Raw genomic sequence first — 26,165 nt, forward strand, 5'->3', positions numbered from 1 at the left:
GGAAGGGGGATACAACCGGCTCTTGCTGCCTCCTTCTGCCTGCCCTCCAGCCCCTTCAGGCCTGACCGTAGCTGACTTTGCCTCTGAGATGCAGTGCTTTTGGCAAGGAACAGATTTGAGCTGATCATTAATCAATTCATTTTTTTCAGATCATTGGTTTAGCTCTACTCAGACACTATCTTCTCTTTGTTCTGCCTCTTCTGTGTCACATGTATGGTCACAGAAGAGACACTGTTTTTGGAAGAGAAACAGAACGGGCTTTCCATAGAGGCAAAGAAGGGGGCTGCTCCATGGTGGAAATGTATAGAAAGGGAGGGGCTTTATTTCCTATCTTTCCTTAGAATAGTCTGGCAGGTCATCTGTTGTGACTTGGCATCTAAGGGATAGAAGTCATTCACTTACTTATCCAGTAGCATTTCCTAAGCACCTTCTTCTCTACCTAAGCACCTAGCATGGTGCTAGGTGGAGCTAGAGGACACACCTCACTTGCTTGAGAGGAACTCGAAGCTTGTGTGGGAGACAACTGTGTAAACAGAAAATTATGGTTCACCATCCTAAATGTTGCAGACATTGGGAAGGAGGCATTGGCTTCACATCCTTGAGCTCTGGGTGTTCAAAGAGCAGCCTTAGACACTAGCCATGGAGGTGGGCTTAGGCAGGTACCCATGGGGTTTGAGGGAAGAATCAAAAGAGGAGGACGGGTGGGTGTCCAGTGTGGAGGCGAGAAGAAGAGTGAGCTCACTGAAGCAGTTTGACCCACCGTAGTAGTTTCCTATTGCTGCTGTAACACATTGCCACAAACTTACTGGCTTAAAACAACACAAACTTCTAATCTTACAGTTCTGGAAGGGGAGGTCTGTCAGGGTCTCACTGGGCTAAATATGGTGTCTGCAGGGCAGCGGTCCACTGTGGAGGCTCTAGGGGAGAGTTTCTTTGCCTTTCCCAGCCTCTAGAGGCTGACCAAATTCCTTCGCTCATAGCTCCCTTCCATCTTCAAAGTCAGCAATGGCGGGTCACGTCCTCCTCAGATTGCATCACTCTGACCTCCTGGCCCCTGCCCCAATTTTGTGGACCCCTGCAATTACATTGGGCCCGCCTGGATAATCCAGGATACTCTCCCTATTTTAAGGTCAACTGATTAGCAATTTAATTCCATCTGCAGGTTAATTCCCCTTCACCATGTAACCTAACATAGCCCTAGGTTCTGGGGATTATGACGTGGACATCTCGGGGGAGGTGTTATTCTGTCTACCACACCCACTTAACCAGCAGGGTGAGGTCTCGGCCTGAAAATGAACATTGGGCAACGCAGGGAAACTACGTTATCCTTTTACTATATCTACCTGGAATGGTGGGGGGAAAAGCCTTTTAAAATTAGGCACAGGAATTAAAAATCATAATGATAAATAAATGCAGGCAGGGAACTTGTTGGAGAAGAAAAGCAGAATAAGATCAGAAGTCTCTGTGCGTGGGGGTGGCAGTCAAACGGAGGAATTGAAGTGAATGAGGAACAAACAGACACAGTTTGCTTATTTCAGGCTTATAACTGGAGTCATCTGAGAAGTGGTGGCAGTCTGGGAGGAGGGTCATGGAGCAGGGCCATGGAAGAAACACAATCCCCGTAGTATCTCAGGCATACTCAGGATGGCAAGGAAACATCTACCAGGGCTAGTCTGAAGCTAGAGGAACGTTCTGGAGGTCACACCTCTGTGGTCTTTGTGAGTGAGCCCTGAACCCTGAGTCAGGAGGTCTCAGTTCTAGTCTAGTTTTTTACCACCTTGAGCAAGCCATGTCACATATTGTTCTCAGTCCTTTCATCAGTAAATGCAGGACTGTTCTAGATGACAGCCAAGGCTCTGTTTGAATGGGCCCCGGTATCCACATGCATTTCAGCGCCCTCGGGGCCTCCGGGACACTGGTTATCATGGCCCTTGGCCGGCACACACCAGGATTGCAGGGCTGTACGGAGGACGTGACAGAGTTCCCGGCTCCCGTTAGAGCCTGTTCTGTGGAAGGAACCCCTTGGACATTGCTTTCCTTCTGGGCTTCAGTTCTTAGAGCCGTTGCTCTTTGTAGCCCACTCAGCTCTGTCACATGAGCCCTTGTCCGCAGCTGGATCACTGTTGTGGGGCGTACGAGCTTTGACAAGGGTGGGGGACAATATGCAGTCATACTGGCCCAAAGGGGACTGAAACAAAGCACCTCTCAGCCAGGCCCCCCTGTTACCCCACAGCTGCTTTACTGGGCTGCCCATCGTCACAGCCATGGCCCTGAACTTTGTTCCTCTTCAGGGAATGGCAAGCCCTTAAAGCCCGGGCATCAGCGTTGGGAGATGGGGGCTAGGTCAGAGCTGGGCTCTTGAGGCTAAGCCAGTGGTGGTTTCTGGGCCCGAGGGAGGACGGCAGGGGTGCTGTGCTCCATGGCCATCGCCTCTGGAGACGGGGTCGCTCAGGAGAAGAGCGCTGAGAGCCAGGCTGTGGCTCAGTTGAGGGAGACGTGGTATGGACTTTTACCACACAAGTTTATTTAAATAAAAGTGAACACGTATGCAGGCTGGGTGGCCCGAGGGGCAGGGGTTGGGGAGGCGGGCAGAGGGGAGGCAGACGTACAGGAGGATCCAGGCAGAGAATGTGTGGTATGAACCAAGCTGCAGGGGGAGTGGCTGGGGGCCTCGGGGCAGTGCTGGGCTTCGGTGCTGGGGTCAGGGGGCCGAGGGTGGGCAAGCCTGGTGCCAGGAGGTCATTTTCATCCCTCACGTGCTCCCCTCGCTCTCCCTGACCACCGGGGCCTAAGGCACCCCCTCCTCAGTCACCCTATCCCTCTCCTGACATCAGCCTTTCCCTCAACTACTGGGAAGTCAAAAGACAAAATAAATAAGAATCGGTGAGTCCTGCCACAGCCCTGGCAACGGGGAAGGGAGGCCAAGCCAGACACGCTGCCCCAGAGCCCGTGCTGTCAGCCCTGGGAAAAGAACAGGTAAAGTGCAAGGAAAATCCAGTAAGTAAAAATATACCAATGACTTTGTCAAATATACAGCTGCTGGCTGTCAGGGAGCAGGCGGCTGGCTGGGGTGGGTGGCAGCAGCCCCCTGGGAAGTGTTGGCCGACACAGCACAGAGACCACGGAAATAAATAGGGGTGGGGAGTGGGCAGGGATCCCGCCCAACTGGGCCTCTGCCACAGGAGGAGGGGCCCTTACCTGCTCACCTGCCCCCCACCCCCAAGCCCTGCTCGCCAGGCTCCCCAGGGCCACGGCACTGACACAAAGCACCCGGCCAGCTGGCTGTCAGGGAAGGATTATAATGTGGGCATGGGAGCGGGGTGAGGGGCACGGCAGCCGTGCAGTCAGCCAGGGCTGGAGCCGCCCTCAGTACTCGTCCTGGTCTTCCTGTTGGTGTTCCTCGATCTCATCGTCCTCCGGGGGTGCAAATCCTTCCTGGAGGGTGGAAGGGAGAGAGGAGGTGAGCCAGGCAGGCAGGCTGAGGGTGCGGACTCCTGAGGGTAGCTTGGGAGCCAGGGCCCAGGTTCCTGTCCTACTTGCCCTGCTCACGCCCTGGGAGACCTTGGGCTGGTGACTTCGGCTGGCTGCCCTCATCGGCCCACGTTCTCCAAGGCCCCTTCTGGCGTGAGGGCCCGGCGGGAGTGCGGGAGGCTCAGCAGGCACTGGCGGGACTCACCTCGGTGGCGTAGAGAATGCCGATGATGCCCGAGATGACGGGGCTGTTCTCGCTTTCGTGTTCCTGGCAGATGAGCTCAATGTCCCGGAGTTTGCTGAAGTAGAAGTCGCGCTCCTTCTCCAGCCCATCCACTGTCAGCTTCAAATCCAATAGCTGCTCGGGGAGAAGGTGGTGTTCAAGCCAGAGACCACCGCCTCGGACTCCCTTCCCGCCCTGACGCCCCGGGGGCCTGGCTTTTGTGGCGGGGCTTTCTCAGCTGCCAGCGTCCACGCCACTCACCTGCTGGTTGAGTTCAAGAATCTGGGCATCGGTCTCGTGGCCACCATTTCGGGCTGATGGAGGATTCTTCCGGAGGATGCAGGGTGGAGCCACGTTGCTCAGCCGGCCGGAGGTCTGCATGTTTTTGGGACCTGTGGGGGACGTCCTCTGTGGAACTGCCCAGAGGAGAAAAGTCAGATCGGGGCTGCGTGAGCCCACAGCTCACGTGGCACGAGACAGCCTGGTGTGACTGCGGGGCAGGCCCATGCGAAAGGCAGGCACTCTCGCCCTCCCCACCTCTCCCTCTCAGGATGGGCATCTACAGCTAGGCCTCAAGCCACGGCCACACGTGACACCACAGCAGCGGGGCAGCCCTCTGGCAAGCCTGGGAGAGCAGGGGCTACAGGGAACTAAAGAAAGTGTAAGGTGTAGGCAGGGAGGAGAGCTGGTCTGAGGGGGAGAGGAGGGAACTGGGATGGCAAATTTGGGGAGTGGGGCTGGAGGGTTGAGGGCCCTCTTGCACTGACAGCCGGGGCCTGGGGAAAAGCAGCTGGCACAGGGTCTCGCTGGGTCTTTGCTAACAGATACCCCAGCCCACAGCCATCCTCCCCGGGGGTGCCTTCTGGAGGAGATCACAGAAGCCTGCCCCTGCCCCTCTGGGCTCCCTGCCTCAGGATGGTCTCTGGGCCCTCTGCTGGGCCTGATTCAGGGACCCCACTCCTCCCCTGCACACCCGGCATGCTGTGGCCACTTATTGTCCAGCTATGGCGGCTCCCAGGACAGAGCTTCTGATGCAAAGCAAGCAGAGGAGTGGGGGCAGCCCCAGGCGGGCAGCAGCACACACAGAGGAGCCGCTCTGCTATGACGGGTTCAGACGCGTGCGGGGCTGCGCCTCTGCTCTCGCCAACCTTCCCATCCCCCAAAGGCCCTGTTGCTTTTTCCCCTTCTCCTCTGGAACCCAGACAAAGCCTCGTTTCCAGAGACTCATCTCTTGAGGACTTAGGGCTGTGGGATTTTGGAAATGGGGGAAGATATGGTCAAGCTTGGCCAACTCCCATCCCCGGGGAGTCAAGTGGGCAGGGGGCAAGAAGTGTCTGTAGTGCCGGCCCAGGCCCTTGGCCTGGATGGACCTGGACAGAGGGACCAAGCCAGGGGCTGCCCCATCATCTTGAGGCAGAGGAGTTGGCTCGGGCTACAGAGGGAAGTGCCCCGGGGCCTCCCATCACCAGCTGCCACCTTGGCCGGTGCCGGTGGCTCTCCTTTTGTAGCAGTCTCTGGAGCCCTCTCCTCCCTACTGTGACTCCCCCTGGTCTAAGCGGGCAGCAGGCGGCGTCATCTGAACTCCGTGATAACAGTCTCCTCTAGGCTGGCAGGGCCGGGCCGGTGGCCCAGGGGCCGCTCCTGGCTGTAGCGCCCTTCCGGCCCGGCCCCCCACACTCCCTCCCCCAGCTCGGGCACATTACCTGCTGTGCCAATGAGTTTCTTGGATTTGTTGAAGATCTGATCACCTGGATTAGGAGGTGGTGCTACGTCCTGGCCCTGCCGCGCCAGCAGAGGGTTGTAATCCTTTCCATCATAGTTTGCGTCAAAGAATTTCTTAAACCACTGAATAAACTCAAAATTATCTTGGAATTTTCCTTTCACTAATTTCTCTACAGGAATGATCTGAAATAGACCACATAAGCAGAGAACTTTAACCTCCCGCTGCTGCAGGGCTGCCTTTCTCTGTGAGAGGGCCACTGCTCTCAGGAAAGCCAGCCCCTGGGCTGCAGCATCCTCCACCTTCTCCACCTGGCCCCCCTCCCGTGCCACCAGGGCAGATGGGTAGGCGGCAGGCCCTTTCCTCCAGGCACAGGAGGAAGTGTGTGGGGAGACATCCCTTGGTGCTGGGCCTGCATGTGGGGTGAGGGCTGCTGGAACCAGGGTCCTGGACCGTTGAGGCAGTCGAGTGAGCCAAGAGACCTTTCCTGGGCCTTCCGGAGGAGGAATTAATAGGACCAATATACGAGGCTCAAGTGCTGGGGTGTAGGGTCCAGAGAGGAGGAAGGGACAGGAATGTCATCGGGATGGGATGTCAAAGTTGTGGGGTTTTCCACTGAGCCTGGAGCTGGGGGAACATTCCCCCTGGAGAGTCGGGGTGGAGAGAGGCGTGAGAACTGGATGGACCCCAACAGCCCCTGCTGCCCTGGCTGGCGGGCCATCTTCTTTCCCAGGGTCACACAGCTCCTCGGGGCCCCTCAGAGCGCAGGCACCTACTTTATCAACACCCATCTTCTTGAATGCTGCTTGCAGCACCTTGAAGTTGTGAATATATTCATGCTCTAGCTTGGCCTGGAACTTCACCTTCCTCAAGTGCACACAGCCAGGGAAGAGCATGTCCATGAACTGGCAGTAAGCGGCCCCTGTGGAGAAACACAAGATGCTCGTTTTCACGTCCCCAGGCCAACTGGGGCTACTCCCCCAAACCTCTCCGTCTCCTCTTCTCTCTCTCTGTTCCCAGAGCCGGGGCCAGACTTCCCAAGAGTGAGAGCAATTACCATACAGTGATGCAAATATGTACCAGCACCGTATCAAACACTGCATGCATGGGCTTTAATCCTAACAGCAACCCTGGTTAGGTAGCTGATGTCATCTCCATTCATGGATGGAAAAACTGAAACCTAGAGAGGTGTGGTGACTTGTCCAGGGTTGCACTACAAGAAGAGCTGAGATTTGGACCCTCCCCCCCCCGAAGTGGCTAGGCTGGACCTGGTGCACGTGACCTCTGGCTTCACTGCCTGCCCCCACTGCTGCTCCCCTTCTGCAGCCCTTTACTGTGCCTCTCCTGCTCTTCGCTTTTTTTTTTTTTTTTAACACAGTAACCTAACCTCTCCTTAGGAAGCTGTGGGTTGTTTTTTTTAAAAAAATAAATTTATTTATTTAATTTATTTATTTTTGGCTGCATTGGGTCTTTGTTGGTACGTGCGGGCTTTCTCTAGTTGCGGTGAGCGGGGGCTACTCTTCGTTGCAGTGCACGGGCTTCTCATTGCGGTGGCTTCTCTTGTTGCGGAGCATGGGCTCTAGGTGCACAGGCTTCAGTAGCTGTGGCACATTGGCTCCGTAGCTGAGGCTCGCAGGCTCTAGAGTGCAGGCGCAGTAGTTGTGGTGCACGGGCTTAGTTGCTCCATGGCATGTGGGACCTTCCCGGCCAGGGCTCCAACCCGTGTCCCCCTGCATTGGCAGGCGGATTCTTAACCGCTGTGCCACCGGGGAAGCCCCTGCTCTTTGCTTTTTACTCTTTCCATCCCACGTAGACCCCTATTTCCTTACTCCAACTCCAAACACTTTGGCTAGTTGAGGGCTCCGCAGCACTCCTCCTTAATCCCAGTTACAAGCTCCACTGTCTGCTGTGGCTGTTCTGCCTCCTGCCTACCCCCCTTTGTCCCCCCAGCAGAGCCCACTTCCCCCCGATTCCCAGCCTCCCACCTGAGCAGAGCTGCTCTATCTTGGTATAGTTGAGGTGCAGGGAGTCATTGACCCATGCGAGCATATCATGGCGACTCAGATTCTCACTGGTCACAGACGTGGAGTACACATTGACGGCCATACCCCAGCTGTAAAGAAAGAAGAAAGGCAAGGTAAGACCCTGGGGGCCTTGTGCTGTTCTTGAGCCCGAAGGAGGGGGAGCTGGAGGGTCTCTGGGGAAACGAGAAGCATCTTCCTCCAGACCAGCAGTTTACCTCTTGGAGAAGGGGTACTCATTCACTCTTGAAACATTTGGTGAGTGTCTGCTATATGCTAGACCTGCGCTAAGAAGTGGTGAAGTCAGACGTGGTCTCTGCGTCCAAGGAGTTTACAGACAGGCAAATCCCCACAGCAGGGAGTGACAGGGCAGGAAAAGCAGCACATGCAAAGTTCGGGGATGGCACAAAGAAGGGAGGGATCTCTTCTGCTTGACAGGGTCAGCGAAGACTTCAGAGCAGCCTGAAAGGGGTACGAATTTTCTCAACATACAGGGGATGGGGTAGAAGGGCAGTGCAGGCCCCAGGACTGTCAAGAACAAAGGCATGGCTTGTTCCGGGACTCTGAGCTGTTCAGCAGGCCTGGGGAGCGGGTGTTTGTGTTGGGGTGTGGCGCAACGAGACTGGAAGGGGCTGGTAGCGGCGGGCTTTGGTTACCATGAGGAGGAGTCTGGACTCTCTGTTTAAACAAGGGAAGCCATTAGAGGATTTTAAGCAGACAGTACTTGACCAGATTTGGGTTCTAGAAAGCTGACTAATCTTCGCCTCTGCTCCGACTTCATACCCTATAATCCCTGTGGCCTGCTGGCCGATCCACAGGCACCTGAATTCCGCTTATCCAGAAACTTCCCTCAATACACGCTTCTGCTCTTGTATTCGTTATCCCAGTGAATGTCACCACCAGGCACCCAGTCACCCACGCTGGAAACCTGTGGGGTCGTCCCAGACAGCCTTCTCCCCCTCATCCTCAGAGCCCATCATTCAGTGAGCCCGGCTCCTCTGCCTTCCCAGTGTGCCCTGCTCTTCGCCTCGCCTCCTGCTGCCTCGGGGTTTCTGCATCCATTCTCTCCAGCCAAGGCTAGCAGAAGCCTCCAAGGGGCCTTCCAGCCCCCAGGCACTCCCTCCCCCTAGTCCATCCCTGACACTGCTGCGGTCAGAATCTACGTGAAAGCAGCCCTGGCCACGCCCCCCATCCCCCCTTCTCCCCCCGCCCCCCCCCCCCCCGCCAGTGGGTGTAAGCGCCTCCTTACCCTCCCCCATCCCCACGCAGAGGTCGTCAGTTGTTATTACTGACTTGCACTGTTAAGAGAGAGGGAAATATTTCTTGTGACTAGGTCTTTATGGAGAAATGGAGAAATAGGACTGCATATTTCACCAGTTGTGAGAGTACATATTTCTGGAGTGAAGAATATTTAGGTTTAATACGCAGATTGTCTCCCTGAAGGAAGAATACACCCAGCCCACTTCCGGGTCCCCTGTGGGCATCTGCTCTTATAATGTGACCCCCTCCCCATCACTTATGAAGCTCTTCAATGAGCCCTCCCTCTCCAGCCCTGTCTTCTACTTTGATCCCCCAACTGGGAGCCATGGGCAGCTCTCTACTCACCCTCTGCCTGGCATGCAGCCACCACCCCCAAAGTCCACTCATTCTCTGCTCTAGACCTCTAGAGCAGAACCTTCTCAAACTGTGGTCCCTGGAGCAGCTTTGGTGCTCTGTGGGCACCAGCTTGTTAGAAATTTCAAGTTAGAAATTCTAATTCTTGAGCCTTGCCCTAGATCTACTGAGTCAGAAACTGCACTTGCTTGACCAAGAGGGTCTACAGGCACAGTTAAATTAGAGAAGCTGCTTTAGAGAAGAGGCTCAGTTGGTATCTGCTAGGCTGTGCTGCCCCATGGCCTCACCCCAAGTATATATAATGGAACCTCGCTAGATGCACATTTAACTTCAATAAACTTTTTGAAGAAAAATCAAGAAACCCTCTTGTTTATTCTTAGTCCTTCCTCCTCTTAAAAATAGACCTTGTCCTTCATTGCCCAGGGAAAGGGAAGCCAGACAGAGCCAAAAAGCCAAGAGCAACAAAAATTATCATCTTGGGAGCTTCTAAGGACTCAGGAGCTGACAATTCCAGAGATTTCTGAGGGTAATTCTGACTGCACTTGAGTCCCCTCTTACACAGTGGTTTTGAGCCACCACCCTGTAACCTGACCCTTGCACTAACCACTGGACTTGCTGAAATGCCTGCCTCCCTCATCAGTTAGCATCTCAAAGCCAGTAGTGGTGTTTCTAGGCCTGTCACAGGCAAGGTATTCAGCAAATTTGTTGAATGACTAAGTGACACCTCCTCACCTTTTCTCCTCTTTCTGAACCATCTTTTATCACCTTCTGGCCAGGAACCTCCCTCCCCTACTCAACCTTCTGGACTCAGCTTGGGCTCCATCTCCTCCAAGACACGTTCTTTGAGCCCCTGTGCAGGGAGACATGGCCTTCATCTGTGTCTCTCTGTCACCCTGAGCTTACTCAATCATGGCGTTGATCACATTCTCTTGTCTGTCCCTTCCACCTGACTGTAAACTCAATGGCCAGGCTGTTTCATTCACTTTGGGGTTCTAGATCAATTCTCAGTGAATGACAATCACAGAGACTAGAGTTAGGAGAGTGCTTCTTAATTTCCAGGGAACTCACCTAAAGTAACCTCAGCAGGCGTGGCAGGAGCGCCTGGACACCAGACTTGATTAGACAGGCAGATGGGTAGGGTCAAGGCAAGTGCATTGTATTTTCATGAGTATTTAGTTAGGGACTCTGAGAAACAGAAAGATTTGCCCTTGTCATCAAGGAGTTTATAGTCTCACTGGGGAGACCAACACACAGGAGAACAGTATAACCAAATGCCGCAAAGTGTGGTGAAAACGGTAGGTGCTACAGAAAGTCAGCAAGGAGAGAGCATGCACGGCTGGAGAGTGGATTTGAACGGCCCCAATAAGAATGGTCAGAACCTGCCAGGCCTTCGGGGGTCTGCAGAGGCCTGTGGGATCTCAGTGCAGAGGGGACAAGCCATTCTGGATACTGGCCTACCACAGGCTTTGGGACTCATTTCTGCATGAGGTCTTGGGGGCTGCTCTGTCCCTGTGCTCCTGGGGTACAGAGTCTGGGCTGGTCAGGGGTGGTTCTGGGAGGTATAGGGTGGTCTTAGGTTGGCCCTGGGAATTCCTGAGCCACTTTAGGGATTTTTTTCCTGTTTACTGTGTATGAGTTTCAAGTGCTGATTATTGAAGAAAAGCAGAGGCACTGGTCCTAGTCTAAACTAATCCTCCAGTTTTTGACTGAAATCATTTGAGCTTCAAGGGTCTTCTAACCTGAGGGCAGCCTTCCTGTGGTTCCCTAGCCTCTCTAAATATTATATATAACCACATCACGTATATTATTACATAGTATATATGCAATTATATATAACACACTATATAAATATACATTAATATATATTTATATATAACGTAGTACATATTCATATATAGTATGTATAACTATATATGATACACTACATATGATATATACCAATCTATTTATATATAATGTATAGTATAGTTGGCTCTCAGTGTCCATGGGAGATTTGTTCCAGGACCACCGTGGACAGCAAACTCTGTGGATGCTCGAGTCCCTTACGTAAAATGGCATGGTATTTGCAAATAACCTATGCACATCCTCCTGTATACTTTAAGTCATCTCTAGAGTATTTATAATACCTAATACAATGTAAACACTATGTAAATAGCTGCTGGTTCATGGCAAATTCAAGTTTTACTTTTTGGAACTTTCTGGAATTTTTTTTCAAATATTTTCCATCTATGGTTGGTCGAATTCATGACTATGGAACCCACGAATACGGAGGGCTGACTGTATAATATAGTTAGTGTTCTATCTATATATATGTGTGTGTATAGCTATATATTTTATAGTTATTTTATTTTATATCTATATAATTTAAAAACTCCTCCTGGTGCACAACAAGGTATTAGAACCAAAGTCCTCATCTGATGCATGTGCTTGGCTGGGACTGCCTGGCCTGCATTGCAATGGCACAGGCTGGGATATTGGGGTGTTTTGTGACCTCCCTGGGGTACAGCGTTGGCTATTTTCCTCCTTGGTAAGTATGAAAAATCTCCAGTCTCCCTTCCAGAACACAACTGAAGACCTTGCTATCAGGGCCCTAAGAGTCACCAAAAGCTACACAGGTACTGGAAAAATGCCCAAATCTTCTCAGCTTGGCCAGAAATTCCCAGCTCTGTCCGTGCCTGATGATGGAAGGGCATTTTCCACACCTTTGATTAGTCTGAATCTAGGGTCCCCAAAGAGCCAGCAGTGCCTGTAAGGAGAAAGCTGGAAAAAAATGGCTCCTCTCAGGGCCAAACCAGCAATTATGCTTTTTACCTCCTGTGGCGCTTTTGGGGCAGAGCTTTGTCTCCACTTGCGACTGGCTCTGGTTCTTTCAGGGGATGCTACCCTCTGGCCCAGCTGAGGTCCATTTTGGCTCAGGAGGACTCATCCAAGACACTTGGGGGTCTCTGCAAGGATTCTCAGTCACACTTGCTGGGGCGGGGGGCGGTCACGAAGAAACCAGCCTCCTAGTTCCCTTCTTCCTCATCATGGTGGGGAGGGCAGGATGCCCTTTTGATTTTCCTCTCCCAGATTTGGCCCTATAAATACAACTAAATTATGGCCAGCAGGTGGCACCCAGGTCCTGGGCAAAGACTCCTTTAAAAGTTTCTCCCATCCCCAAATCCCTCTCTCCCTAGCTCAGTTTAGAAAAAGAAGAGCCCCTAACTTTGACCTTGTCCCTCAAAGAGGAAGCCTGGTTTGGTCAAAACCTGGTGGTGTCAGGGCACGGGCTTGAGTGGAGTCCTTGTTCCTGACCCAGGTGTCCTCTGAGAACTGAACCAGCTAGAGTGGCCTAGGGCACTAGGCCCACTCTAAGATTCTGGACTCAACTAAACCAACCTCCCGCTTCCCCAAAGCCATAAGTTAAACTCATCAACGGGTCCAACTTCTGATGACTTACTGTATTGGGGGTTGACTCGGGCCTCGATTCAAATCAGAGCAGCTTCTGGGGGTGGAGGAGGCATATAAAGCATTGGCCCAAGCATCTAGCCCTAAGTGGACCAGTTGCCTCCAAATCCAGCAGAGACCATGTCTGAGACAACTCTTAAAGTTGACTACACCTGTAACCAAGGGCTGCTTCTCCTCCCCTGAGAGAATGGTAGGCAACCACCCAGAGGAGGCAGGCTCTGTTCCAAGGGCTACAATAGCAGGGTCTTCCAACTCTGTCCCTGGGACACTTCCTTTCCTTTCTCTTAATGCTCAGCGGCCTAAATCAGAGCAAGTCATCCTGCACTAGAGCTGTGCAAAATCAAGTCGCTCTTCCTTCCCTGGTGCCATGGTGTGGGAGGAGCGAAGGGTCTGGGTGCAGATGGCCTGGGTTCATGCTCTGGCCTTGCCAGTGGTTGATCTGGAGTCTGAGCAAGTGGCTGCACGCAGAGCCTTCATCTCCTCATATTCGAAATTGAGATGATAACTAAGGCTTTTGGGAGACAAATGCTAAATCCGCAAGAGCAGCATTCATGGTGGGAACTTCAACCACCATGGCAGACCAGGAGACAAGCTATCGGATGGGGGGCAGGCCTGGACGTACCCCTCCCGTGCACGTCCCCACTGAGGGGGAACGACCATCGCCTGCGGGGGGGCAGGTAGAGTCGAGTCTCAGGGACGCGCAGAATGAGAGTCTGCACGAGAGAGGACAGAGGCACCAATGTTGAACCTTGTCAGGTTTGTTCTGGACATTGTTAGGTAGACTTGCTGGCGGAAAGGTTAGAGTATTAAATGAGCAGTCTGTCACAAAGGCATGGAAATAAAACGGGTGGATTGGCTGTGGTGGGGGAGGGGCTCTGAGAGCAGAGGAGGGCTGGGCCTGGGGTTGAGGGAAAGTCGGCTGAATAGACTCCAGTTTCAGAGGAGGGGAGCACATGCCACTTGGCCAGATGACAGCTGTCAGCCACACGGGCTGAAGAAACATCATTTGAAAGGAAGATAAAGTGACATGGCTTGAATGTGCCCCCCAAGACCAGAACTGCTTTTGAAGCATGAAGGATCAGTAAGGAGACACCAGGCCCACTAGTGCCACAGACACAAACGTTCCTTTCCCCACATGTCCCAGCAGCCGCTGCAGCCCCCCTCTCTCTTTATGTTCAGGCCGCAGATGGGCCAGCAATCCCCTCCCCGGCGGTGTGCACAGAGCTGGACTGAGAGCCAGTCTGACTGGGGCATCCTCCCAACAGGTACCGAGTTCTGTTCTCAGATCCACCCCGAAGCCCTGCTCTGAGGAGTCCGGCAGCTATATCGCCATGTTCTATAGTTTCTCTTTTCCTTGCATCAGAGGAAGAGGTGGTTTTCAATCTCTTGCTGAGCATCCCGGGGCTTCATGCTGCATCTCTGTGCCGCATCTGGTTGTGTGTGGCCAGCAGGTACAGCCAGCTTGCTACTCTCCTGCTCCTTGGGGTCAACAGATAGGGAATGTGGCCAGAAAACCACACCTTCTGAGCCCACCTGCCACCTGAAACCCCACACTGCAGTTCAGCCTCTCCCATTCATTCATTCATTCGTTCATTCAGCAATATTTTATTGCGTCCGGGGCCCTGAGCCAGTACTAATTAAGGAAAGAAATGGGCACCAGAGCTCCAGCATAGCTGCCAGAGGGTCACAACCAAAAGCCACGCCTGCCCCTGCTCTCCCCCTGCTCAGAACCCTGATCGGAACTCTGTGGGGAGCTTTCCAGGGTGCTGGGAAGAACAGGAGTCAGACACATCAGTCATCCTCTGCCTGTCATGAAGGTTGTTCAGCCCCCAAAGTGGAGAGAGGATTAACCTCTGGTTCCCACCGACGGGGTCCCTCATTAACCCCACAGCAATCCCGTGCTCAAGAGAATCATTCTGATTCTTCAGGCTTGCAAAGTGAGGCTTGGATACTTCAAACTACTTGCTCAAAGTCTCACAGGCAGCTGGTGGCTGAGCCCACGGCCAAGCCACATGTTCTACCATTAAGCCTCGCTTCCCCACACTGCACAGCTCCAGGAGCCTGCTGCTGGTAGCCTTGTTTTGATGGCAGCTCCCATCGTGGAAGCTTGTTGACTTAAAAAGTAGGTGTTTGTGGAATTTAAAGATGTCCAGTAGAGAACCTTTGGAAAGAAAGGTTTAACCTTCTACCTGCCCACCGACACGGATCCTACTAAAAATGGATTCATTTTAGCAAGTGAGGAGTTCTGTTTACTCCCCTCCCGGGTTTCCATTAACCCTCTGAGTTATGACCAGATAGAGCAATCTGGCCAGGACTCCCCAGAGGACTCCTTCCCCGGGACAGCAGCTACAAGGGGGCATGGCAGCATTACCCAGATCTGCCTCTTCAGAGTTTAGATCGTGTTCAGCAGGACACGTTCAGGACTCCAGTGACTGGGACCACAGCAGGGTTCAGGATCTTAGGGAAGAGCGACATGACCTAAAAGTGTCGTGAGAAAACAATCCTGGAGAAGCTCCAGTCCCTACCTGAACTTACACCGTCCAGATCCCTGTCCTAGACCTGCTGGAGTAGGCGTGCGCTGGTTCCCCACCAGCCGCGGAACTACTCCACCTGCCCCATCTCCACTTTTTAAATTCAGCTTTGTGGTCTGAGCCTCCCCGTGAGTCAGGGCTTTGGTCAGCCATGAGAAGAAGGTGATTGGCTGCGTCTGCCAGGGCTTTGTGACCCGTCGGCAGGGCTCTTCCGGTCTCTCAGAACCATTCATCCCTGCCTGCACATATTGCCCCCATGCAACCCCAGAATAATCTGGATGTGTGACCCAGCGGGGCAAGGAGTAACAATTTTGCAGATTTTCCCAACAGGTGACTTCAGCCCCCCTGGGCCCGGGCAGGAAGGGGTAGCCCAGTGACAACAGGCATAGCCCCGTGTCAGGAGTGGGAAACGTTTTGGCAAGCTCCTCAGAGTTCTCTCTCCTCTGATCCCACAGCATCTGTTCCAGTTTTCCTGGCCGGTAGGATGCATCTACAAAGCAGAATATATGGGAAATCTGGAGTTGGGGAAGGATCGTGGTTAGAGGCCCAGCTTCAGGAAGCCCAGATGGCAGTCCCCAGGCAGAAGGGGCAGAAAAAGCACAGTTCTGTGTAGTCTGTCTCCCTCTCAGACTGGTGTTCTACAGTCTCGGAGGCCTGAAGCTGGATGTGTGTTGGGCGCCTGCTTCTCAAACAGGTGCCCCTGGATTCTCAGTGTCTGCCTCAGTCATGCTGGTAACGCTGACCGAGTACTTGCTGTGTGCCGGCCTCTGCTCAGCGCTTTGTATGCATGACTCACCTAGTCCTCGTAACAGCTCTATGAAATGCGGACTGTTTTGTCCCCTTTTTATAGATGAGGAGACTGAGGCCCAAAGTCAAGCAGCTAGGAAATGTTAGAGCGAGGATTTAAAGCCAAGTTGTCTGACTGGAGATCTGGTATTCTTAAAGGAGCCTGCTTGAGGCATGCCCAACACCCCCTGCAGGACCAAAAGACCTGGTGTTTCCCTCACAGCCGTTGGGCGCAGAGGGTAGAGACCTGGGAACTGCAGGGAGTTCTTCTAGGAACCAAAGAATTAGAGAAGACCAAGGGTCCCCGAATTATTTTCAAGACATATTTGTGGAAGGCAGAGTTCCACTGAAGGCTTAAAAACAAAAAGCCAAAATTAGATTTAGGCCAGTGACAAGGTTATAAAATATTAGAATGTGAGCTTTCAGAGTTACGCAGCCTTATTTATGATTTAATAAGGAATATAATGCCTAGCTCTAAGTACAGTCCTAGGTATCTGGGAAGGAGCTGGATGGTCTCGAGAAGCTCTTCCCGGCCACAGGATGTGGAGATTTGGTCTTGAGGACCATGCTGGAAGCCGCAGGCTGCAGAATGGCCAGCAGCTGCACCTCTCCTGATGAGAGCTATAACTGCCTTTCCTGTTACCAGTGACTGCACCGTGAACCTTATGGTCCTAGCATAGGAAACGGTTTAGCAAATCACCAGACTAGACCTCCTCAACTGTTCTTTCCCTTGACCCCAGACCTGGTAGCAGGAGTCAAGACCCTGCAGAGCAGGCTGGTCCCAAAGCCACGACCTCAGTCCGATCCTTGAATGGGGTTCCAGCTGATCTGGAGGATGACCTGCCACAACCCAGTCAGGAGCTGTTTCTTCTGACAGTCACCGTGTGCCAAAGACCATAGTGCTCTTTCTAATTTTGAGTCTTTTTCATTTTTATTTATTTATTTTTGGCTGCATTGGTTCTCCGTTGCTGCACATGGGCTTTCTCTAGTTGCTGTGAGCAGGGGCTACTCTTCGTTGCAGTGCGCGGGCTTCTCATTGCAGCGGCTTCTCTTGTTGCAGAGCACGGGCTCTAGGCGCACGGGCTTCAGTAGTTGTGGCTTGCGGGCTCTAGAGCGCAGGCTCAGTAGTTGTGGTTCATGGGCTTAGCTGCTCTGCGGCATGTGGGATCTTCCCAGACCAGGGCTCGAACCCATGTCCCCTGCATTGGCAGGCAGATTCTCAACCGCTGCGCCACCAGGGAAGTCCCGGTTTTTCTTCTTCATATTTCTCTTTCCAAGCTACTGAAACATTGCTCTACTGTCACTCAGCAAGTGTTCACTGACCACTACCATAATGTGCTAAGCACCCCACAGGGCACCATGAGGACATGGGATGATTTTAAGTCATGGGTCTTCTCCTTAAGGAGCCTTCGTTTGGTTGAAGAAATAAGAGTAATTCATAAAATAAGAGATTTCCTTGTTTTATAGTTCCAAGAGAATATATGAAGTACTAACTTGTGCAAGGGTATTTGGCTTTTAAGTGCTCCAGGAGAGTGTAAAGGATGAGTGGGGCCTCAGTAGTTAGATGGCTTCTGGGGGTAGGTGGCACCTAACTTAGGCCTTTATAGATGACAGGACAACAGAAAGCAGTGAAGAGAATATGGAAAATTGGGGACTTGGGAAACATGTTTATTATTACTTTTATTTGAAAAATGAGCACGAGACCAATGATTAAATCTTAGAGGAATGTTAGAGGATGCAATCAAGAGAGGAAATGGGAGGGATGTGGTGTCCCAGGAGCCAAGGGAGGGACCAATTTCAAGGAGGAGGTTACCTGCCCTGTTTAATGAAGTTACCAGGCCTTGGATAGAGAAATAGTCATTAGACTGTGCAAAAAGAAATGATGAAACTCTGAGTCGTTCTGTTGGAGTGTGAGGACAGAAGCTAGACCTGCAGACAATTCCAGAGTCCCGGATCATTTGCCCGAGAGGATGCTGAGGAGGGAAATCAGGGGTTCATCACCAAGGCCACTGGGTCCGCTGCAGCACTGCAGGTGGACTAGAGAGTGATGGCTTGCGAGGCGGAAAACACCTCGCTTCTTTCAGTAAAATCTGGAAAATTCATGTCCTATCCTTAAATTCTAGATCGTATGTGTCTAAGGAGGCTCATGAGTGCAACCTCATGGTCTTACTAAAGCTTTTTACAACATGGTGTCATGAACGAAAAGAAAGAATGGGAACAAATTTTAATATAATAAAGTCTTGACTAAGTTGAATGTTTGGAAAATGTTTTAAATATTAATATACTGTTGTTTAACTGTGGTTAATCAAATCCCCTTTTGGTCTTTAGTTTTGTTGAAAATTATTAAGGAAGGGTAGAATAAACAAAATTTGTTACTAAGGACTTTCCAGAGCCTCAGATTCACCTACTCATTGATCACCGTTTATGGAGTGTGTGTTCCAGGCACTGAGCCAGGCATGGGGCCTAAGGAAAGGAAAGGGACCCAGTCTGGCCCCTTGAGGAGTTCGCAGACTAGGGTGGGAGTTAGACACGTGAACATAATAACCAAAGGGCGACACATTATACAACCCCAGATGCAGGAAGGGCATGCTGCTGAGCAGCTCTGCTTCCTGGGTCAGGGACGGCTTCTAGAGGAAGCATAGTTTGAGTTGGGTCTTGAAGGAAAAGCTCATCAAGCAAATAAGAGTCAAAAGGATAGAGGAACAGACTGGGAGGAAGGAGAGGATTACAAATAGTTCACCCCAGAATGCATGTTGCGGGCAGAAGGAGATGTGGTTAAAGGTAGACAGAAGCTACAACCGAGAGCTCTGTAAGGCAGCTGGGAGTTATTCCATCCTGGGGGAAACTCAGCAAGGGATGTTTTCCCCCATGTATATATCTGTAACAATACAAAAATATTTGTAACACTACTATAGTTAAAATAGTAGCTGAGTGTAATTTCCAAATCAAAAATATAGAAAATGAAATTACAATGCTTAGAAACTGCATTAAATTTATAACTCTTGAGGCTTTAGTTTATATTATCTTTTCCGGTAAGAACTGAAGAGATTCCCAAGTGCTGCTTGCAGAAATCAGTGCCCCTCCAAATTTTTGTAAACTTTTTATTTTGAAATAATTTTAGACTCACAATTGCAAAATAGGACAAAGAATTCCCACATATCCTCATCCAGCTTCCCCAATAACATCTTACATGACAATTGTTAAGGCCAGGAGATTGACGTGGGTTCGCTATTAACTAAGCTACAGACCTCATTTGGATTTCATCAGTTTTTACACTCACCCTTATTTTGTGTTGTTGTGGTCCAGTCTATGAAATTTTATCACATGTACAGATTCATGTAATCACCACTCTGCTAGGGCACAGACTATTCTAGAACCTCAAAGAAACTCCCTCATGCTACCCCTTTATAGCCATGCCCTCCTCCTACTCTAATCCCTGGTAATTAAAGATATGTTTTCTATCACTATAATTTTGTAATTTTAAGAATGTTACAGAAATGGGATCATACAACAACCTTTTGAGATCGGCTTTTTTTTTCTTAGCATAATACCTTCGAGTTCCATCCAAGCTGTTGCACGGATTAATAGTTCTTTTTTATTGCTGCATAGTAGTCCAAACAATGGTACAAGTATGGATATGCCACGGTTTATCCATTCACCCACTGAAGGACATCTGGGTTGTTTCCAGTGTTTGGCAATTACAAAAAACCCTGTGAGAACCTTCCTCAATCTTCTCTTGCTTTGTCCGTGACAGTCTGGCTCTGGCAGAGATCTCTCCAGACTTTTCTGTCCTCTGGAACTACAAATCTGATTGGGTTTTGTAGGTGGGAGACCCAGGCATTAGGTTGGGGAGGGGGTTGAGAAAACACAGGTACACAAGCAACGCTTCGGACTGACTATTCCAAAAATTATGGGTTTGTCTCAGTTTAAACCTAAGTTTGTGCCCCTCCAGCCCAGGCTCCTGCTTCTTACAGGCATTTATACTGTAACCCCAGTGTGTGAATTTATCTTTCTAGGTGGCATAATTTCAGCAAGCATGCTTTAGAATCAGAGTGGCCAGTTCAGGCAGCCTTCAAGCTGAACAAAATTGAGAGGCGCTTTAAAATGAAAGGGGAACAAAGTTTCAAACATCAAGCGTTTGCAGGATTACTGAGGCTGAATCCATTAAGGTGCAGAGTGACCTGTCTAAATTTCTTCCCAAACTTGCACAAAACCTTCTTAAATCAGAAGCTAAAGAAGGACTAAAATAAATAGTCGAAAGCATAATAGAGAAAGGACACATCGTATCTTGAGCAAGTCCTCGTAATAACCCTACCCCAGGTGTGGGGGTACAGATTTACTCGGGACCTTGAGGCCATAAATAGAATAGTCATTCCCTGACCAGAACCAAATACTCTTTTATCTCTAGTGCCTCCTGAGGTGGCATATTTTACAGTCATAGTTTCATGTTCTGCTTTCTTTCGTGTTCCTTTAGACCAAAATAGTCAACATGTGTTTGCCTCCTTCTGGGAAAATCAACAGTATAACTGGACTGTTCTGCCCAAAAGATCTGAGGCTATTCCTCCTTTCACAAGTCCTCAACCACAACCTCAAGGACCTTAAATTTCCCTGTGATTCTTTATGTGGATGACCTTTTGTCGTATCCCAAAGATGAGGGAAGCTCTAAGACTGTTTCTAGCTATTATTTTCTTTCAGAAAGGACATAAGTTGTTTTTGTTTTTGTTTTTGTGGCCGCTCCACGCGACATGCGGGATCTTGGTTCCCCAACCAGGGATCGAACCTGTGCCCCCCGCAGTAGAAGCACGGAGTCTTAACCACTGGGCCACCAGGGAAGTCCCAAAGGACATACGGTTTTTAAAGAGAAGTTACAATTTTTTCAAAGTAAAGTTCATTACCCAGGCATGATTTATCCCAAGGAGGTAAATCCTTTACTTCTGATTATAGGCCATTCAACTTTCCAACTTTTCTGAAATTATCACATTTATAACTTAATCAAGTCCTTGGTATACAAGTCCCTTCCCTGGGACTCTCAACATGAAGAGGCCTTTTGTGAGTTAAATCAGCCCTTCAGCAACCTCTCACTCTGGGCCCACCTAATTACCATAAACATGTCTGTCCGTGTGTGTGAGATCTGGATAAACTGTTGATGTTATGAGTCAGTTTCATGGGATTCATCAGACATCAAGTCTACTGCAGTCTCTCTTGACTGTGGCAAGGCCTACTTAGCTCTCTTAAGGGAATTAGTCCTAGCGGCTAAGCTACTGGGGGCTTTTGTCCACTTGGTTTTAAGGTGTCCTTTAAATTTGATGGTCCTTCATGCTGTACAATGTTTGTAGCTCACTGAAAATACACAACGTTTCTCAATAGGCAGGCTTACCCCCAGTGAAATCCTATTACTTTCTCTCCCACATATTTCTAGTCACTGGAGTAATACTTTGAATCCTGCTGCTCTACTTTTAGATGTCTTGTTCTCAGTGAGGTCATTTTGGCCTATTGGTTTCCACTCTAGGAAAAAGAGACTGTTGGATAATTCAAGAAGGAGAAAAACTGGGCCTTGATCTAAGAACCAAAAGCTTGGCCACTAATGGGGAATCAGGGTTGCTTTCTTTTCTTGTAACGCTGAAGGTTTTTCCAGATCTCACACGTACATAACATTCTCTTCCCTTCTCTCCCCTCACGGTGGTAGTAACTGACGGTAGCCTCAAACCACGCCTTCAAAGGAAAGCTCGCAGAGAGCTCAGTTTCCTCAGGATACTGCTTCTCACACTCTGCGTGCAGCCTCTCTGGAGGTCAGGGTAAGGTTGTGAAGGGACCTCTTAAATAGAATCCTTAGCGTTTCCTTCCTGGAATCACAATTCTGGTGTTTTCTTTTTCTTATCTTTTTATTTTTCCTCTGAATAGTTTTTTTTTCTTAAACATCTTTATTGGAGTATAATTGCTTTACAGTGGTATGTTAGTTTCTGCTTTATAACAAAGTGAATCAACTATACGTATACATATATCCCCATATCTCCTCCCTCTTCCCTCTCGCTCCCACCCTCCCTATCCCACCCCTCCAGATGGTCACAAAGCACCGGGCTGATCTCCCTGTGCTATGCGGCTGCTTCCCACTAGCTATCTATCTTACATTTGGTAGTGTATATATGTCCATGCCACTCTCTCACTTCGTCCCTGCTTACCGTTCCCCCTCCCCGTGTCCTCAAGTCCATTCTCTACATCTGCGTCTTTATTCCTGTCCTGCCCCTAGGTTCTTCAGAACCTTTTTTTTTTTTTTTTTAGATTCCATATATATGTGTTAGCATACAGTATTTGTTTTTCTCTTTCTGACTTACTTCACTCTGTATGACAGACTCGAGGTCCATCCACCTCACTACAAATAACTCAATTTTGTTTCTTTTTATGGCTGAGTAATATGCCATTGTATATATGTGCCACATCTTCTTTATCCATTCATCTGTCGATGGACACTTAGGTTGCTTCCATGTCCTGGCTATTGTAAATAGAGCTGCAATGAACATTGCGGTACATGACTCTTTTTGAATTATGGTTTCCTCAGGGTATATGCCCAGTAGTGGGATTGCTGGGTCGTATGGTAGTTCTATTTTTAGTTTTTTAAGGAACCTCCATACTGTTCTCCATAGTGGCTGTATCAATTTACATTCCCACCAACAGTGCAGGAGGGTTCCCTTTTCTCCACACCCTCTCCAGCATTTATTGTTTGTAGATTTTTTGATGATGGCTATTCTGACGGGTGTGAGGTGATACCTCATTGTAGTTTTGATTTGCATTTCTCTAACGATTAGTGACGTTGAGCATTCTTCATGTGTTTGTTGGCAATCTGTATATCTTCTTTGGAGAAATGTCTGTTTAGGTCTTCTGCCCATTTTTGGATTGGGTTGTTTGTTTTTTTGATATTGAGCTGCATGAGCTGCTTGTATATTTCGGAGATTAATCCTTTGTCAGTTGCTTCATTTGCAAATATTTTCTCCCATTCTGAGGGTTATCTTTTCATCTTGTTTATGGTTTCCTTTGCTGTGCAAAAGCTTTTAAGTTTCATTAGGTCCCATTTGTTTATTTTTGTTGTTATTTACGTTTCTCTGGGAGGTGGGTCAGAAAGGATCTTGCTGCGACTTCTGTCATAGAGTGTCCTGCCTGTGTTTTCCTCTTCTTTTTCTTATCTTGGATGGTGGTGGTGTGGTGCTGGGGCCTGGCCTCTGCTCCTGCACTGAGCACAGACTCACTTGGGTTCATCAGTCACTCATTTGTTCACACACGAATCTATGCCTCCACATGTGAGTATTTAAGCACCTACTGTGTGCACAGACATGACTTGGCCAGAGGAATCCTCTCACCCCTAGATGACTCCTCATTTGAGGAGAAGGACTGTGCGCAGTGGCTAACTGCTGACTAGTTAATAATTATTTCAAAGGGATGTGCAGGGATAATTTACTTTTCTGGCTGCCTCCCCAGGAAACTGCAGCATGTCCCCAAAGCAGCTTAATAGGATTAAAATACCTCCCAAGAATCTACCAATACCATCTTCTCGGCCTTCCCTCTGTTACAGAGTGAAGTAGGCCTGTAAGGCTACCTTACCTGAGGCACATACGGATGCGGGGGTGGGGGGAGACTTGTTTCAAGAGGCCAGCTCCCAGAAGCACCTCAGTCCCAGACAGGCCAGGAGGGCCTTGCCTTAGGACTAAGACGGGACAAATGATGATGACTCCACAGTGGCAGAAAGGACTTTCAAAATAAAGGTAGATGAGTGACGTACATGCTCACCAGAAACATCACGAGTCCTCTGCAGTGCCCGCCAGGACGAGGACTCGCACCTGCCACCTGGAAGCACAGGACGCCCTGCAGACCTGCACCTCCGGGCAGGGATGGGGAAGGGTGGGGGCTGGCTGAGGTTCTCAGTGTCCCTCCTCTGGGTTCCCAGAGGCTTCAGGGCACTTCAGTCTGGTCAAGGCTAGTACTAAGTTAAATCCGCATAATGGTCATAGGATAATAGCTTAATGACAAACAAACAAAAACCTGTTGTTGAGGGTGCAGGGAATTGTACTCTTTTAAACGTTGGTGAGAGTGTAATTCGGTACAATCTTTTTGAAGGGCAATTTGGCCAAAAAATATATTAAAAGCCTTTACATTTTTACATATTTTTGGACCTTAATTCTACTTATAGAATTAAGGAATTTTATACTGTAGCAAAAATTATGGCTATATATAAAGCTTTAATACATAGAAGCATATTTATAATAATGAAAAACTGGAAACAAGTGAAATGATCAACAACAATGAACTGTTAAACAAATCATGGTACATCTAGACTATGCAGCTGCTTAAGAAAACAATGTTGTAGAAGAATGTGTAGTGCCTCTTTGGCACCGTTGGCTGGCTGACTCAGCACCCACTCCCAACAGCATTTTCCCCCACCTTTCTCCACTAGAGAGGTCAGAAAAACGAAATACTTGCTTCCCAGCCTCTCTTTCAACTAAGAGCCACCTGGAGACATGAGGTAACACCCAACAAGCTAAGGAGCTGGAGTGTCCTTGATGACGTCCTTGAGCTGTTCTCCCTGCCTGTATCTCCTACTTCCAGACTCCTGGCATGTGAGGAAAATACCCCTATAATTTGTTTAAGCCACTGTTGGTTTGGGTTAGGGTTTGCTGTTACTTGTACCAAAACATAATCCCAACTGAAAGACACGGAAAGATGTTTACAATACATTAAATTGGGGGAAACTGTTACAGAGCAGAAATATACCCACAGGCATAGAAGAATAATGTGAGGGTATATTCTTAAATAATAATTTTGGTTCTGTCCGATAGTGGGGTTACAGGGGATTTTGATTTTCTTCTTTGGAGTTATCTGGATTTTCTAAATTTTTTACAGTGAATATGTATAACTTTTATGACAAGAAAGAAACTCAATAAAATATAGTTTTTTAAAAAAGCAGGGAGATACGGGGATATATGTATATGTATAGCTGATTCACTTTGTTATAAAGCAGAAACTAACACACCATTGTAAAGCAATTATATTCCAATAAAGATATTAAATAGGGCTTCCCTGGTGGCGCAGTGGTTGAGAGTCCGCCTGCCGATGCAGGGGACGTAGGTTCATGCCCCGGCCCTGGTCCGGGAAGATCCCACATGCCGTGGAGCGGCCGGGCCCGTGAGCCATGGCCGCTGGGCCTGCGCGTCCAGATCCGCAACGGGAGAGGCCACAACAGTGAGAGGCCCACGTACCGCAAAAAAAAAAAAAAAAAAAAAAAAGTATTTGGATCTAATCCTACCTCTCCCATTATGGCCAAGTTGTCAAGTCATTGATTTTTCTCATCCATCTCATCCCTTCCATTATCACTGACATCCTCCTTGTCCAAATTGGCACTTTGTGACTTGATGGTATTCCTGACTGTAGTCTCCATTAAACTTTCTTACCTCTCACTGCAGGACAAACTTTCTAAAAACACCGCTTTGAATCCTTGCCTCCCCCCTACACCAAACCTCCAGTGGCCCTTTACACCTATATAGAGTCTATAGGATAGAGACTAAACTTCTTGTGCTGGTGTTCACAATTTCACTCCACTCCTTCCCTCCTGTTCTTTTCTTTGCCTTCTCCATTCCTTAGACCCTCAGCCTCAGATTGGTGCTCTCCTGCCATCACTCTTCCTAATACTGAAGCCCTGCCAGCCCTGACTCATACCTGGATGCCTTCTTCCTTTTAAGATGAGGGTCATGTTCCACCACTTCCGCAACCACTGGCTGATAGAATCAGGATACCAGATTGCTGTGACGGCCTACGGCAAGGGGCTAAACCATTCCAAAGAAATACACATGAGGTTCTACATTTGGATCTTGAAAACCAAATGGCAGGAAGCAATGTGGCAGGGGACCTAAGGATCTGCAAACACTTACGGGGTTTGAACTGATGAGAGCTCCGTGTGAGTTGCCACTGTGATGGGGCTGACAAAAGGCGACAGTGGCAGAGGCTAGGGAAGAGGACGCCACTGACTGAGCCCGTCATGGCCCTGACCCTGCTGTGCATTTTATTTACCTCACTTACTCCTCACAACATGGGGAGTATGACTGGGCTAAGGGTATCATCAGCTCCATCTTCTGGGCTTCATACCCACTACTTTGCAGACTACCATTAAAGCAACCCCAGATCCAATGTCTTCCCTTGCCCTCCATCACGTTTCCCACGACGGGCACCTGTCTGCCTCTCCAGCCTCCCTTCGCACCATCATGTCCCCTTCCCACTCTACGTTCCAGCTCTAAGACACCATACCAGGCTGAGTCAGACTTTGGCGCTTTTTGCTCATACTTTTCTTCTGTTGGAAATGCCTTCCCTTC

General features: G+C 49.6%; 1 protein-coding gene across 2 annotated transcripts in view; it reads right to left on the reverse strand.

Moving 5' to 3' along the window:
- Positions 1-2,502: 2,502 nt before the first annotated feature.
- MAPRE3 (microtubule associated protein RP/EB family member 3) overlaps positions 2,503-26,165 on the reverse strand; it is a 47,882-nt gene continuing 24,219 nt past the window's right edge. Inside the window, exons 2-7 of one of the 2 annotated variants that reach the window (XM_067703482.1) lie at positions 7,400-7,527; positions 6,191-6,336; positions 5,443-5,599; positions 3,956-4,110; positions 3,677-3,829; positions 2,503-3,435 (exon numbers count right to left, since the gene is read on the reverse strand). In XM_067703482.1, the coding sequence (XP_067559583.1) occupies positions 3,367-3,435; positions 3,677-3,829; positions 3,956-4,110; positions 5,443-5,599; positions 6,191-6,336; positions 7,400-7,520 (801 nt within the window). In that variant the 5' untranslated portion in view covers positions 7,521-7,527 and the 3' untranslated portion in view covers positions 2,503-3,366. Of the gene's footprint in view, positions 3,436-3,676; positions 3,830-3,955; positions 4,111-5,397; positions 5,600-6,190; positions 6,337-7,399; positions 7,528-26,165 lie in introns of both variants that reach the window. The other variant, XM_067703481.1, reaches the window with a different exon arrangement.

Source organism: Pseudorca crassidens, chromosome 14, assembly GCF_039906515.1.
Source record: "Pseudorca crassidens isolate mPseCra1 chromosome 14, mPseCra1.hap1, whole genome shotgun sequence".
NCBI classification, from domain to species: Eukaryota; Metazoa; Chordata; class Mammalia; order Artiodactyla; family Delphinidae; genus Pseudorca; species Pseudorca crassidens.